Consider the following 16,926-nt stretch of genomic DNA (forward strand, 5'->3'; position numbering starts at 1 on the left):
TCAGCTCTCGCCAGTGGGAGCCCAGTGAGTCGGCGCGATAGCGAATATTTTGTTTTACAGTTCTGTAGGGACGAAAAATGATTAGCTCTGCCTTTTAGTAAAGGGAAAGCTGGCCATCAGCTAATCAGCAAGCTCCTTTCGTTCACGGAATACCGACAGTAACAAATACTGTATTTTCCTTATTAGGTGTCTTGAGGTGCATTATTTGTTGGGGTTCATTATTTTTGGTTCATTTTCATTCAGGTCAGTGTTCATCCTGTTCAGCTGCAGAAAGTCAATGGAAGTCTGGGTCTTAATATCATTGTGAGTACTTCGCACTAACAGCTTTCAAATTTTCTTCATGCATATTCTAGCAAACTTCAACCGATTAAGACATATTTATTCCTAATTAAGTTGGTCCACTCTAATCCTAGGAAGCAGTGAATCAAAAGACTCATCCGTTTGCCAACGGTTAACTCCGACCAGTTTCTGTAGTATAAAAATTGCTACTTGCCCCCTCTCCTCCCTCCCCATGCCACCGTATATATCAGATTGCAAAAAACTGAAAAATCGCCAGTAAAGTTTGTTACTCCTGGTGGCCACGAGCAAAGCAACTAGAGCTACACTACCACTGAAAAATTCCGGGCCTCACTTTTGCTTCTTCAGAATGTGTCCACGTCGTTCTCTAGACGTGAAGAAACCATAAGAGATATTACAAGCGAAAATTGAGCAATCGAGAATATTCTAGATTAGGAACATAGATTTGATTCATGAGAAGTCAGTCCAAAGTTTTGCTAACTTGGCAGTGTGTTGATAACGACTTTATACTTCACAGGGTGGCATTGAGTTGGGTGGTATCTACGTGAAGACGATGGCTCCTGAAGGACCAGCATCTCTCAGCGGAAAAATCAATATTGGTAAGTTTCAGTATGCACGAGTCCTTGTTTTACTGAATATATTGCAGTCACCAGATTCCAACTTTTTTTTTTATCCAATTTGCATTCCAGGTGACAGAATCCTCGAAATTAACGGTCACAGTCTAGAAGGTTTATCGAGACAAGAGGTAATTCGATTAGAAACGTTTGCGTCTTGAAGTGTAATGAATAATAATGAATATGAAATTATTAAAAATAAGATGACTATTAATAGCCAATTCCGTGAAATTTTATAACACAGTGTTTTAGTTTAAATGCCAATATCTTTATTGCGACAACTCAAATACAGCCGTGTGAACTGAAATATATTTTTAACCTTTTTTGTGTTAATTCCATTACAATCTTTGCATCCGTATTTTTCTTGTAGGCTGTAAACATTTTAAGGACAGCGCCTCATGTTTGCACAATGCTGATCGAGAGCTGTGTAGCCGCTCCTGCCACCCCAAACGGAAAGCCAGTAATGCCTGGGTCCGAGTCCGCGTCAGCCTTTTATCACCCAAATAGACAGCAACAGATGCAGCCCATGATGCAACGCCATCCGTCATTGGAATCGCAGTACTCCTCAATGCAGCAGCAGTTTGTGCCAAGTCAAAGTCACCAGATCGAAGACATAGTTGCAGTGAGTACTCCTAAAATAGAGAAACCAAAACCAGAAACGATGCTTCCTTTAGGAAAGCAGAGCAGTATTGAGGCAATAGCCTGGGTACAGCCATTTGATAAGGGGGCTGTGTCAGCTATAATAAAAGAGAGGGCTATGAGTAAAGTAACGGTAGTGAATGAAAATGATTCTCCTGAAGAATCGCCTGAGAAATGCAAAGAGCCTGTAGATACTCTAGGTTCTTTATTAATGGGTGGTGAAATATCAAAAGGTGACCAAGCTTCAGGGAATTTTCAAGAGCAGTCTGATGCTTCGTGGGAAGAAAACAAGACTATACCTCATGATCAGGGGGATATTTCCGCAGCAGACGATGACTCAAAGCTGCTCAGTTCCACAGAGCAACAGGCCCTGCAGAATGAAGAGTCTAACGTGGTTGGGTTTTTTAAAAGGATTCAATCGTTCCTATTTTCCCCTTCTTCCTCGAAACCAAAACGTTCCGAGGAGTCGGAATCGTCCTGTTGTGAAAGTGATTTTGATTCCGAGTTCAGTGAAATGACCCAGGGATCTTTCAATCCGGGAGATATTGAAACTATTCGGGATGAACTTGAGACTTTGTTAAGTGGTTCTCCCACCCGGGGCCTTGAAACTGGTGACGAATTCTTCTATGGGGAGCCTTCCAGTTCCCAGCAAAGGATTTCTCTTCCCTTAGAAAAAGATGTGGTAACTACTGATTCTAACGATAAGTGCATGCTAGAAATGGAAGAAATTAAAACTGACAAGAAAGAGGAGAAAAATGCCAAAAAATTAGATGACAACAGTTACTTAAAGGGGAGGGAAGAACGCGCTGTTGGCTCAGGCAAAATCACAGCTGACAACCAAAAGATGAGCCCTGAAATTAAACAAATTGAAAATGAGGGTATAATTAATTCTAAATTTGAAGAAGTAGTGAGTGGGACGCAAGAAACAACAAGCGATAAGGGGAACGAATTTAACAAAAAGACAGGGGAAGTAGATGAATCTTTTAAAGATGACACTGGTAAAAAGGAAAGCGAAAGAGATGCCGATGATAGCGAACCACTAATTTACAGAACAACAAGTGTTGCCAAGTTTAAAAAAGAAACCACCGTGTAAAGTGGTTTGGCAGATCCTTGTGGTAAAAGCCGGGGAACTTTTCAAAAGTTGAACTACGTTTCGATGTCATACTGGGACTTATTGTCAAGTAAAACATAACGGCTTGACAGTTATTTTTATTTGACAATGGTTTCTAAATCTGACAATGAAACGTCGTTTAACTGTTTCGCTTATTTTTATCCTTAAGTTATAAGTGTCCATGGTTAACTCATACTTATCAGAGAGAAGAGTTGAGACGCCTGCTGATATAATCCAATTCTTAATTACAAATCATATTAATTATAAAATCGCAGTGCAATACTCAATATAACCATATTAATAATTTTTAATTAAAGAAAATATCAATAAAAATACCTCCTAAAGAAGACATATAACTCCAATGGAATTATATGTGTACAATAATTTTATGGTGACTGCATGATTGATGTATAGCGGAAGTATAGTATTCTAACATATTAAATTAAAACACTTATCTAGGGATATAAGGCGCCCTAACTTAAGCTGAATATTCACTAATTTGAAACTGTTGTCATAAAATTGTAATATTTTCGATATGGCGATGATGGCGAAGCCATGCATCAAAAGTCCACAGTTATAAATAAATGTAATAATTACCTCGTTATGAAACGTATTATAATTGGTGTATGACACTTCAACAAAAAACTAATAAGTTATTGACTTGATTTCATTGATAAAAGATCTAAGTCTGTAACTTGTATGTAGAATTGCTTAAGATGTTTAATAATTGATGAGAGCCATGTTTAACCGGCACAGTCGTGCAAAGACTTATTCCTATACCACTAGCTAACGCCGGCTGCTTACAAATTAAAATCCTAAGAATTTTATCAAAGTAATCAGTGGTAGCTCAGTTTCTCGATTTATACCACGGCGTAAAGTTCTTTACACTGCCGGAAGCCGCTTAAACAAACGTATACTAAAATTATATGAGCTGTAATAAGCGAAATAATAAGTGGAGAATTGTAGACTGGGCCGTCACGTAATTTGATAAACTAGTTCTGTATCAACAAAAATAAATTGAGTGTAAAGTTAATTACTGTCTCTACTAATGGTTTATATATCTAGCCTGTAAATTAGGAAAAACAAAACTACACGAACAAGTTCATGTTCAAGTCAATTTAAAGATCAAATTTGAAACGCGAGAATTTTTTCTCTTATAAATGACCATTGCTTTAATGGAGGTATTGGCCGAGATGATGAGTATGCGCCCCATAGATTTCACACGAAGTTTTTTTTTAAAAAATACAGTTATTTCGAGAAGAGGATTACAGTCCAAGTTTTTATCTTTCTCAGTTTCAGTCAGACTTTACTGTTTTGGAATATAATAGTCTTGAAAGAATTTGAGGAACAGTGTTGAGGTCAAATTTTACTTTATTGAGGAATTCTACCAATATGGTGAATACAAATACAAAACATTTGTGACATAATTTATCAATTACAAAGTGGAGCTGCTGTTAAGCATTCAACTTCCATGCATAAAAGTAGCTGCCAGTAGTAGCGAAAAGAGGTGTCCACTCGATCGTATAGGCTACAACCTGACAACAAATCTGACAACAAAAGGTGCTATGTGTAGATAAAAAAAAGTGGGTGCCCCGCAAAGTTGTAAGGAAATAGAATGTTTAACAGAGGTCACCACGTAATGCACAATGGAAGGCGCCAGGTTTCCTTCTAAATGGGACGTTTTACAAATGCCTATTGGCACATGCCACCAGCAAGCAATGTTATCTAAATTCAATTTAAAGTGACATATGAAATATGGCCCTCTATCACATATAATAAATCCACTAACTCTTATGTTTCTTTCAGGATTACATTCCCATTGAAATTCCGAAACTCAATGGAAGTTTCGGTCTTAATGTTACGGTAAGATAACGCTAAAAATTTAGATCTTTTTACAAGGTATTCCTTGCATCTTGTGGTTTTCTTCCGAGTTTTTCGGCGGTTTACGACTCCGATCCCATACGAGATTTCATTGTCTTCCACTGTGGCGGCATATTCTAACAAAAAATGTCTAAACAATCCTAAGCTGACTTAGCTTGAAATAGCAACATTACCTCGCTGAACATGCAGAAAACGGTCAAACCACCGTTGTTTTGTGGTTTTACTGAAGAAACAATATGAGAAAAAGCCGGTAAATATTCGGAAAGAGCTTTTATCCGATCCTTTGATCTGACAATTACAATTTTGAGCCTAAATTTGACAAATTCAAATCGACGTTTAATATAAAATTATTTCTGTTTCACTTATTCGAAGCACTTTTTAAACCTTTTGATAAAAAAGTGTTTAGTTTGTTTACTTTGCTATGCGAACACCTGAAATACTTCTTATCACGATTGACGCACAAAAGAGATATAAAAATTATTGCCCGTTGTGAGCCAAACTTTCAAAGCGCTTTCAGTACTCAGTATCATTCTGAAAAAAAGTCCATTGAAAATATTAAACAGCAATTTCTTTGAAACATTACGATAGGAATGTTAGCCTATAGTAATAAAATTACTTGCAATACTTAGCATAATTTTAAAATTAAGAAATGTATTTCCTCTTCACGACTGTGGCTTATTCGGTAGATCCATTATTCCTCATTTGAACGATCCTGAAAGACAAACAGGGCAATAATTGAATATGTGGTTATCGCACACGAATCTATTAGTCAATTTCAAGATAACAAAGCAATTTTTTTGCGTGTGACGTTGCAGAAACAGCCGTTTCTGAGTGAGAACTTCTTGAAAACCCTTTTGGTCCTCCGACTCACGTTCGTTTTGCTCAAAATTCAACCCACCTCGCTCTGGCGGATTAATTCGTGGAGGGCGGCACAGGTGCATCGAAGTACCGCATCTAAGCTTTGAATTATTCAGATAAATCTGTTTTGAACTTAATAAAAACGAAGAAAACTTTAAATTAGATTTCCTAAATCTAAGGCATCACGTAGAACCCTTTTCTTGTACACCTTTCCAATTTAGCATTAGAATACACGCTTAGCTTGTGATCAAGGTAAAATAAAAAGTTTTACTACAAGAAAATACTTTGTTTAGCCCAACAAATGCACTTTCGAAGAACTATTGTAATATTCTAATGGTTCGTGTTTTTATAAGAAAAGTAATTTGGCTATGCCGGAGTTTCTTAGTTATCAGCGGGGTTCCACTGAGGTCTCTTTATTTCAATTCGTTTAAGCATAATATAAATAAATTATTATCCATGGCATAATAACAAAAATGTTTCTCGGCTTCGTTCATAACAATGCCTTCAAAATTATGAAAGAGTTGGTTTACTAACAGTTTCGTTTTTCTTTCATAAAACTCGCCAATCTTTTCTTTCCGTTCTTGAAATTCTGTCTCATTTAGCCATTGATGAAATTTGATTTTTAAAAACAGTTTTGACTTAGTATCATCGAAATATGTGTAAAATTTTAAGATTTCTCGCATTTTTTTTTTCGTTGCCGACTTGAACATGTAGGTGATTAGTTTTAGGCTATTGTTGCTTATTCTTTATATATTATATTTCTCAGGGTGGGCCAGAACTCGATGGAATTTATGTAAAGTCCTTACTACCTGGTGGAGCGGCAGAGGCATCGGGAAAAATACGAAATGGTACGTAAATCTGTTTTACGAGTGACTTGATCAGCGACCGAAAAACGAAACTATCTTGAAAATAACAACATTGCGCGGAAAATAAAACTAATTAAATGTGGAAGCAGAGTATAACGAAATGAAATAAACATTTTAACATACCTTATGCGTTTTATGTTGTCACCTACAAAAGATGTTGTTCTGGATTTTTTCCTAACAGCCTTGAAATTCCTTCACTTTTCTGTTTTGCGGGGAAAGCATCGTTTATAAGTTAGCTTCAAGCAATGGAAAATAAATTCACCGATGGGAGCTTATCTTCCCTTTTTGAAGAATCTGATTGGATGGCTTATAAATGCAAAGAACATTGTGTTATTTATTCAAACATCTTTCACTTGGACCTTTGACCAATCACGTCAGATTTTCACTTGTATTTAGTTTCCTCCGATTGGCCGAGATAATTTTGAGACTAAACGTATCAGGTAATCTGTGGATTGTGTAATCTTTTATTCCTACAAAGTTGTCTTTAAATATTTTGGTTTCTTCTTTTGATTTGGTCGCGCGTGTCAAATCTAGTATCGACTAGTAAACTTTAAATTGATATCATTATTCTTTAACACACCTTAACTGAAGTCATAGTGAGGTCTTGACCGTCTTAGCTTTTAGCATTGGGCGGAAACTGCCTCAAAATTAAGAACAAATCTTTGTTGATAGCGTACATGGTTAAAAACACTTCACTCCAAGTGTTGGATAAAAACTTAATTCCCAAAACTAATCAATACCTGAATGTTTCCTCGCACCACCAATACATGAATATGGTAAAACAAAACCTGGGGGCGATAACATCAGCCATGGAATACTGCACTGATCTACTAAAAATTTCCAAAAAAGTGACAAGATAAAAAAGTAATCAAACAAGGCATTAAAATATATTTGTAACAGGTGGTTGGGAAATTGATTGTAGTATTGAGTGAATTGATCGGCTTCAGTATAAATCATTTGTCGTTTTCGCTACCTTGTTGGATGAAATATGCATACATTTTCTCATGTCTGTGTTTTAATAAAATAAATATAACATTTGATTATGGCTCAAAACATACAAAGCAATTAAAGCAATAATAATAAACCTTTATTTAACCACGATCTGTTTTAAAGCAAATACATCTTGAGGGGCGGGGAAACGAGACTTACTAGATCTACATATATATTTATTTTTACTTCTTCAGGTGACAGAATAGTGGAGATCAATGGAGTAGCAATGGAAGGACTCAATCGCAAACAGGTATCGTTTGTACCAAATGATAAATGGATAAATAAATTTACTTGTGCTGTGTGGACTTGTAGAGTATAATAAAAGTTCTCAAAATGAGTTAAAAGTGCCTGTAAAACAGTTCAAAGTTCCAACGTTTCGGGCTCAGCCCTTCATCAGTGAAAAGTCAGATTTCATCAGTGGAAAGTCAAGAAAATGACGTTCACGTGGGGCCGAGCCCGAAACGTTGATTGACTGTTTTAAAGGCACTTTAACTCATTTAGTGAGAACTTTATTACACTTTGTATCGTTTGTACCCTCTTGGGAAGCTGAAGACACATTAATCACTTAGATGTACAAGCCGCGAACTTATAGGGATGGCACAGTGGTGAGAGCGCTCGCCTCCCACCAATGTGGCGCGGGTTAGATTTCCGGACCCGGCGTCATGTGTGGGTTGAGTTTTGTCGTCGGTCCTCGCCCTTGCTTCGAGGGTTTTTCTCCGGGCTCTCCGGTTTTCCTCCTTTCTGGAAAACCAACATTTTTACAAATTCCAATTCGACCTGGATAGAGGACCCGCATGAAAGCCAGCAAAAGCTGAGTGGCTTCGTCTTTGAATAAAGTAATTTATTATTATTATTATTTTATTAAACGTTACCCCACCCCACGACTCTCAGGGGTTGCAAGAAAAAATAACAGACAGGGATATAGATTATTACTTTATAAAAGTCATACCATTACTTTAATAGTTATTACATACAAAACAACTTTACAGGGCCGTATACTTGATAACGAGTACATAACCTTATTATTTTAAAGATGAATTTTTCCTTTTATTTTTGAAAGTTAAAAATGTCTGGCAAAAGGAAACTTTGGTGTTATATAGTGCTAATATGTGACAAAACGGAGTCCTATATTCAATCGTATTTTGAGGTATTTTCGGTAAAATCTGAAGTATGTCATATTTATAAATTGTTATCTTAAGATACCATGTAAGGGATTTTACTGTACTGAGGGGAATTTTTCACTTTTGAGTTTATAAGGAAATAATAAATTCTTCAGACATTTGTTTTTAAATTAAATTATGTATGAAAATTCTAACGAAAAGGAACTGCCCCTTTTAAAACAAATCTCCATCCCTCAATAAAATAATAATATGTCTTTATTTTAGTTGATAATACATATCAAAAATTACATGGTGGTTAAAATTGAATAAATAAAATATTTTGCTTACTTTGTTAAGTTTTTAATTCATCAACACATTTACAGAATTCGGAATAGTTATAGAAAGTATTTGACATTAAATTCTGGGTTTTCCCCCTTGGTATAAAATGTATAACTGGCGTCATGTTCGCACCGCTAGTAATATTGCGGAGAAAAAAAAGAGCATGGATGCCTAAGAGGAAATTTGAGGTTGAATCAAACTGATTGACATTTTGTTTCAATGAATGTTTTGATTCACAGGCAGTGGAGTTGTTAAGACGCTCTGCGGCTACTGCAACACTTGTGATTGAGCGCTACAGACAGCCAGAACCTGAAGGTCCGCATCTGGAAGATTTGGAGGATCTTCTTAGAACATCGGTAAGAATATTGGTATCGTTTAGAAATGGAATATCTGCTTCTTGAAATTATAAAGTTCATCTTAAAACGCTAGCGCTTCTTTTAATTATGTAAAACAAATTGTTTGCAGACGTATACATTTGTAAGATTTTTCCAAGCATTTATGCAATTTTATTTTCCTTTGTTTTTAGCCAAATTGTATCCTCGTGGAGCTACAGAAAATGAACCATTCATTTGGTTTTAGTGTTGTGGTGAGTCATGATTGCTTCTTGTTTTTTTCTTCGTATAAGTAAATCCTTTTTTTCTAAAAATATCCTCGGTTTCGTATTCTTAACACATTTACTGTTGTTCTACTAAACTACTTTGAAACTTTGAAAGATGTCGCGGCCAAAAATATTATAGAAAACCGGATAAAAAAAATATAATACTGATTATTAAACTCTTTCCAGGGAGGGCCAGATTTCGGTGGAATTTTCGTAAAAACTATTAATCCAAATGGCGCAGCGGCGATGGACGGCAGAATAGGAATAAACGACAGAATAGTGGCTGTAAACTGCGTGAACCTTACAAGAGCGACGAGACAAGAGGTATGGATCACGGGTTTCCTGATTATAACTCTGGTGTAGATAATCGCGCGGAATATCGCCTGGTACTTAGACAAGGAGGCCTCACGGCAGGCTGAATTGCATAAAATCAGACGGTATTTCATGATCACAAGACTGAGTTGTCCCATTATTCAAAAAATTATCAACGAAAAATAATACAAAATAAAACAAAAAATGAAACAAAAGAGAACTAACGGCACCACGTTCATGTTTGTGAACACAAACATAATATTAACAACACGTTTTTGCCATTTAAATTTTACAAGATTAGTTGAATTGGAAACCGTCAATAAAGAAACCATTGTTTGCACCAGCTACTACTGTTCTCCTTAGAAAAATGACCGCCTCTGCAGCCTGTATCTAACAAAGAAACTAGTACAACTTAACGTATGATATTTTATATCTCTCAGGCGGTTGACGCTCTTCGAAACTCTCCAATCATTGCTCAGCTAGTTGTGGAGAAAGGTACAGCTGAGGACCTCATGACAAACAGTAGCGGACCACCCACCCCTCAAGAGTCAAGATATGGAGCAGTGCAGTACAGTCATTACCATGCTAACTCGGACAGTTATAATGGTAAGACATAGGATTTTAAGTTGTTGTGTGTGTTTTGTTTTTTTTTTTTTTTTTTTTTTTTTTTTTTTTTTCATTGCAAATGCACCAATCAATTATTTAATTTCGATTACAGCGTACACCAGTGGCAAGGGCGCTTGTCCTGGAGGTCCCGATTTTAAGTCCTCCATCTTAATAGTCCCTGAATTTGTTTTCGGTAGTCTCGGATTTAACGTTTTAGCCACGCCGCGTGAACAGCAAACTGGTTAGCATTCTGCCGTTAAATTGTTAACTATGTTGTTCCTTTTCCTTATAAATGCGCATTTTATCGACTTAATGCACTTCAAGGCCATGTGTTGTCATTTTTCTTCTACCAAGGCTGAATTTGGTGGGAAATTGAGGAAGTGTATACTAGGTTGGATGTCGATTTTCGTAGCCTGTGATCGAAAAATTACAATGTAAAATTATACATCAGATAATGATACCAATTTAGCAGGTTTTCTATAGAAAGTTCTGAAAGACTGATTGATTTTGTAGTAAATAAAAAGCTTTGAACATGACATACCGCTTAACTCTTTATTCGTTGCGAAGATGCGAACTATTAAAAGCATCGAACATGAAGTACCGCTTAACTTTTTATTCGTTGTGAAGACACGAACCGGGCTTTGAACATGAAATCGCGCTTATCTTTTTATTTTTGGGAAGCAACTAAATATTAACATGAACATCGCATATCTTTTTTTTTCTAAGACGCGAACTAAATTTTAAAAAAAAAACCCCCAATTTTTTGTTTGTTGCGAAGATGCGAACTAGAGCTTTGAAAATGAAATCGCACTAACTATATATTTTATTAATACTTGTGAATGCGAACCACATGGTAGCTTTTACTTTTGATTACAACATTTGCCCTATCAGTCACCCGAGAGTAACTATTTGCACCGAACAAAATATACCAGTACCACCTCCCCTGGGTAAAATTTGTTAAATCTTCGGTCTCCCCGATCGTTCAAATCTCCCGCTCGTATGGTAATTAAAACTTTTTAAAACTCCCGCGTGTATTTAGAAGCTGTTACTGCCATTGTTCAAAAATGGCCATATAGGGTCATTTTCAGGTCGTAAAACAAAGCCTATTGTTATCAAAGTTGAGCCACTTTTTTTGATACGTAAAGATGGTAAATTTTAAGCTCGGTAATAAATAATGAAGATGAAGTATTCAACATGACACGAGCATTGGACAAAGAAAAACTCTGGCCATGGGTTCGATTCCCGTCGGGGACTCAGAGTTTTTCTTTGTCCCATGTTCGTGTCATGTTGAATACTTCATCTTCATTAGACTGATTGATTGTTCTAGATGCTTTATGTAGGTAAAAACGGCCGCACCACAGATACTGTCCATTTAACTAATTTATTACAGCTTCGAATGTGGGCTACGCAAAACAGCGTCTTCCTATCATGTACTATTCTCTTCATTTCAGACTACAGCATGGACGATCTACCGTTTGAAGTCTATCTTACTAAAGGCCAAAGTGGACTGGGTATGAGTCTCACGGGAGGAGATAATGGAGGTATGGTGTCTAGCTTATTGTGAGGTATGTGAGGTAGACATTGCAATTTCTTGTGACGTAACCAGATCTCCATTTCTGGTTTTTACCCGAACTGACAACGAGTCACTAAACTACGGGCAACTTTTCGTAGAACTTGACTTAGGTTTTCACAACATACCATATATCGGAAAGAAACGATGGCCATATAACTTGGAATCGCCTGCCTTCACGAATCTGATGTAGTTCAGTCAGGACGTGCGACCGGTGACTGGAACCTCAGTACGCGGAAAGTTTGTTACATTTGAACCAATTTATATGGCCTTGCCTTACGAAACGCCTGTAGCTCAGTAGTAGAACGTCCGATCGGTGTGAAGAAGAGCATACTATGTTTGCCTCCTCCTGGGAGAATTCGGATTTTTTGCGAGTTGCTTTTGTCACTGACTGATAGACCAATTCGGCTAACGTTTTTACATCGTTGTTGCCACCCAATTCAGATCATGTGATGATTCCTTTGGGAGGTTACAATTGTTCTGTTCGTTCATACTCCCATGCGCTCAGTTACGTGTGACAAATTGCACAATTGTAACCTCCCAAAGGAATCATCACATGGTCTGAATTGGGTGGCAACATTGATGTAAACACGTTAGCCGAATTTGTCAATTAACAACTTTCTTTGGCCAATATTGTTTTACCACGCAAAATACGAGGAAGAAAATCAAGAGATACAAGGAAGAAAATCACGAGGTTATGATTAACATTCATTTACAGCTTTTAAAGATTTTCGTTGGAAAGCGTAGCGCATGCACGCCCCATGTTTTGCTCATTATATAGATACAGCTGTATTGAATAACCTATAATACTTTTCTGATGTATATATTTTTTGGTAACCCAGCTCCAATCTACATTAAGAAACTGGTGCCTGGAGGTTCAGCTCTGTTGTCAGGGCAGCTTCAAGTCAATGACATTATTCTTCAAGTGAACAACAAGAATTTGGATCGAATGACCTACAGAGTAAGTTGTCTTGTAGCTATCGTACAAAAATTTTAAGCTAGACAAAAAAAAAATCATGGATTGTTCAAAGTAAATAATGCATAGGTACTGAATAATAATATAATTTAAGTTAGTAAAGTTAAAAAATGGAATTCCTACCCTTATCTACTCCTTCCACCTCCAATTTGGCAACTGGTAGTGTTGTAACAATTATGAAAGACATTGGTAAAGACCCCTGATATGCATTCGTCATTGCATGCTTATCATAATCGAAAATCGAATCACAGTAAACGATGATCCGTTCTTATAAAAAGTAAGTCATTTTTTGTGCTGTTACTTCATGTTATAGGCTTTCAGTTTGTTGATTGGTAATTGTGTTTTGGTGTTTACTACCGATTGAATCTTTTGTCTTGTGCACATCATCTGTGGGCAGACCGCATGGTCCTTAAAACACTTGAATCTATCTCGAAATAATTTTCTCTATTTAATATCTCTTTCTTCGTAGGAAGCGCTTTCTATCCTTCGAAACTGCCCTTCAGAAGTTCGACTACTTGTACAAAGACCCCGGATGTCATCGCATCCCCCTTACCCAGGATACCGCGGGGGCAGCGACAGAGCCAGTGTTGATAGTTACGGAAGCTATAGCAGCATGTCAAGTATTTTTTAAACGGTTTATCAATGTCTGTAGATTAATTTGTTGGAATAGTGTGCTGCTACAGTTTTAGTAGAACCTGATAGCTTGGTCTAATTCAGTAAATTAGTTCACCTAGCTAGAGCAGATATGCAATCCAGAATTATGACTTTTATTTCCCTTAAAAAGTAAGGTGATAAAAAAGTCAAAAAGAGTAATGGCAAAAGAAATGCCAGAAAGATGGCAAGCTCGTGTTAAATATATCAAACGACTGTTGCATTAAGATATTCTTTAATGGAAGTACAAAGCGATACTCGTAAGTTTTAAAGGGTGAACGTTTTCTATAAGAGTAGTCAAATATTATCAATGACGACCACTGATCAAGTTTTCCACAAACTCCTAAACGTCTAGCTCCGACTCAGTGTTCGGGAAGAAGATATCAAGTGGGGAGCCTGAGGCGTGTATCGTGAACTGTATACTTTATATAGGCAATGGTGGTACTGACTTCGGAACAGTATACTGACTATGTAGTTTTCATTCATTTTGAGTGAAATCAGTTTTTGTTCGGAAGATTATGGTTTAATCGATAGGGTTTTATGCTTGAAAACTAAACTGCTTATGGAACTAACCTTTAAATATTTCTTTCTTTTATAATGAAAACCAGTACCAATCGATAGTAAATCATTTTGGGTCCTGTTTAGTTTTTTCCACTTCAGGATAATTACAGTTTTTTAAATTAATGAACCTAGAGTATGTTTATAAACCAAGGATCATGTTAGCAACTGTAACTTCTTCAATGACTGTGTTTTTTTTTTTACATTGGGAAATAGGGAGATTAGGCGTTTGGCAAATACTTACATATAAGGTACAATTTACTATCTGGATGATGGCAAAGCAGTTTGCATAATAGACCACATACAATACTATTTAAACAATAGAGTGTTTCTGTCGAGGAACTATCGGCTGATAGTTGCCCGTGGAAATTTGATGTTCTTTAAACAAAAACGTGGCTATATATGTTAGTTTTAAGAACATAAAATTTCCAAGGAGCAACTATCACAACGATAGTTCGGAGGCAAAAACACTCTATCGTCTTAATTGTTCACCACTAATTTTCTTCTGTGCGCCTATTCAAAAACGAGCATGTTGAATTATTTTTAACTTTTTTGGATGAAAGACGTAAAAGCCGATATGTAACAAACGAAACCAAAACCAGACAAGAAACCCATGAAATGCACATTAATTTGTCTGTAGGCCCGCCCGCTTGTTTACAAGCGGGTATGAACAGGCACTACGTAGTGTCAGCCTTGCTTTGTACTATATATGAGCTGATTGTGTTTCTCCCTGGATGAACACTATCGCGACACGTGATCAATTTAAACCAATCAGAATCGGAGAAAATTAAGTGGTGAACTACAAGTTGCGATATGTAGTCATGGTAACAAGTACTCATACTTGTTTAAGAAAAGATAATACGCAGTGTTACGTTTTATAGTGGAAAGTCGGTAGGTTTCGTTACTCCCCCTTGGCCACACCAAAGGTGGCGTTTACTGTTAACCTTCAGTCAGGGGTAGCGAAGGGATAGTTCAGGCACCAAGCTAAAAATATTGTTTTTGCTTTGGTAGAAAAACAATTGCTCAGAGCATGGCCATAGCTAAGACCAAGACCAACAATACATGAAGTTAAGCCCAAAGAAATTAAATTGAAATAGTTTATTTCCAGGTTTTCGACGAGTGATTGTATATTGTGTGTTTTCCTTCTCCCTTCAGCCCTATATGCAAGGTACAGTCGGTAATATCCAAAGTTTAAGCGTCTTTTTGCATTGTATTGCCTTTATTTTATGTAACTGGCGTTTAAACGTTTTTCCCTCATAGCTGTTAGTCTTAACACTCACGGAAATTAAAAATTAGAAATACCTTTAAACCTCCTATCTCATAAGTACCATATATATATATCAATCCCTTTATTTTTTCGCATTATTTTTCTCCATGGTCTCATCAGCTTCTTATTAAACTATTTGATGTTTTTATTTAGTTTTATAAAAATAATAGAAATACTTTATGTTTTGGAAGTGTCTTATGCACTTTAAACTGAACTCGGTGCCAAATTAACCCTTTCGGCCCAAAAATATGATAAGCATCAAGTTTCTCCTCAAATCCCCATTGCTGGTCAGATGAATTAAGGAATTGATCTTGATCACCCAAAGAAATTAAATTGTGATGTATTGTCAAATTCTCTCCAATGATGCTATAAGAAATGTATTGAGACTGACCAGCAAGAAGAATTTGCATGGATCGGGACTCAAAGGGTTAATGGTTCACTTAATTAATGATACGAACAATAAGTAAACGAACTCCTGTCCAATGTACAGTACATTCCATAAGTCATGTAACAACTAGATGATTTATGTTACGTTTTTTAATTTTGTATGCTATTGCATTCATATGGCTTAATAAAATATTTTGAGATAAATAACAGCATTGTTCAAATCTACTTCCTTTCATCACGTTCATAAGTAATTAACAATAAAAACTTTTACTGAGACAAACCTTTTTACATTATTTCAACTAGGTTTAGGTTTTATCGCTAGACTGAGGTGCTTATCATTCGAATGGAATTTCTGGTTAAGATTTTCCTACAAATGGTACCGGACGTTTCTTAACCATTTGACTCCTGGAGGTTTTCCAAAAAAACGCATTTTTTAGATGTTTTTGACCTTTTAAGGTCTATTATAAGCTAAAATAGCTCCAAATCACTCAAAACGGCACACGAAACACAAAATGGATCCTTGTTTATCACCAGAATCACGTTTAACAACTCTTTAGCTCGTGCATGCGCACAAATCAAAATTTTGACATAAACCATCCTACCACTTTAGGCTTTTCGTTTTTTTTTTCCTTTCCTTTTCTTCCTTTCTTTTTTGCTGCAGTGTTTGGCCTTCTAGCAGGCTTCTTTTTAATAGAAGAATTTCCGCGAAAGCGCAAACGAGGCAAGAACTACTTACCTATGGACAAGCAAAGGGTGGAAAGAGGCAATTTTCCTCTGAGTTTTTCGCTAAAATTTTGAAGCGTTTTGGTGCATATTTCAAGATTCATTAATCAAATCGTGCTGGTTTAGGTATCGTTGGAAAGGTCTTCTTCTGCTTCACAATTTGAGCATTGATGTCGCCTTTCTGGGTGGAAGGAGATGACGTCACAAGCGGGACAAATGCCCGGATCCTTTACGGCCGGTTCAGGCCGGTTCAGGAGTCAATGGGTTAATCAAGGAAAAGTTAACGGAGCGAATGAGATCGATGTACCTGGTACAAATGTAGAGGGTCGGGTGAAACTGCACGATCAGAATGTTGATTTGGAGGAGGGGAGGAACAAAACGGACAGAAATTGAGGTGTAGGTGTAGGCATCCGTCCCATAGCCTGTTTATCTTAGCCGGCTGAGCCTTGGCACGAGAAAACGAAGGGCTCTGGGGACAGAGAATTTCCAGTCCTAGATTCTAGGACTTCCGGTCTTCATGTATGTAGTCATGACGTTTCAAAAGAATGTATGAGAGAGTCGTTATGTTTTTTACTTCCGTTTA

At 36.7% G+C, this 16,926-nt stretch overlaps 1 protein-coding gene across 5 annotated transcripts in view; it reads left to right on the plus strand.

Moving 5' to 3' along the window:
• LOC144641182 (tyrosine-protein phosphatase non-receptor type 13-like) overlaps window positions 1-15,829 on the plus strand; it is a 30,808-nt gene extending 14,979 nt beyond the window's left edge. For 3 of the 5 annotated variants that reach the window (XM_078500228.1, XM_078500224.1, XM_078500236.1), the window contains 4 exons: window positions 244-303; window positions 815-896; window positions 987-1,042; window positions 1,282-3,734. In XM_078500228.1, the coding sequence (XP_078356354.1) occupies window positions 244-303; window positions 815-896; window positions 987-1,042; window positions 1,282-2,643 (1,560 nt within the window). In that variant the 3' untranslated portion in view covers window positions 2,644-3,734. Of the gene's footprint in view, window positions 1-243; window positions 304-814; window positions 897-986; window positions 1,043-1,281; window positions 3,735-4,467; window positions 4,525-6,166; window positions 6,249-7,450; window positions 7,507-8,934; window positions 9,052-9,221; window positions 9,282-9,479; window positions 9,618-10,045; window positions 10,220-10,283; window positions 10,729-11,662; window positions 11,753-12,623; window positions 12,743-13,226 lie in introns of those variants that run through there. The other 2 variants (XM_078500244.1, XM_078500248.1) reach the window with 2 other exon arrangements.
• The last annotated feature ends 1,097 nt before the right edge of the window (window positions 15,830-16,926 follow it).

This window comes from Oculina patagonica, chromosome 2, assembly GCF_052425735.1.
Source record: "Oculina patagonica isolate OP01 chromosome 2, crgOcupat, whole genome shotgun sequence".
Taxonomy (NCBI): Eukaryota; Metazoa; Cnidaria; class Anthozoa; order Scleractinia; family Oculinidae; genus Oculina; species Oculina patagonica.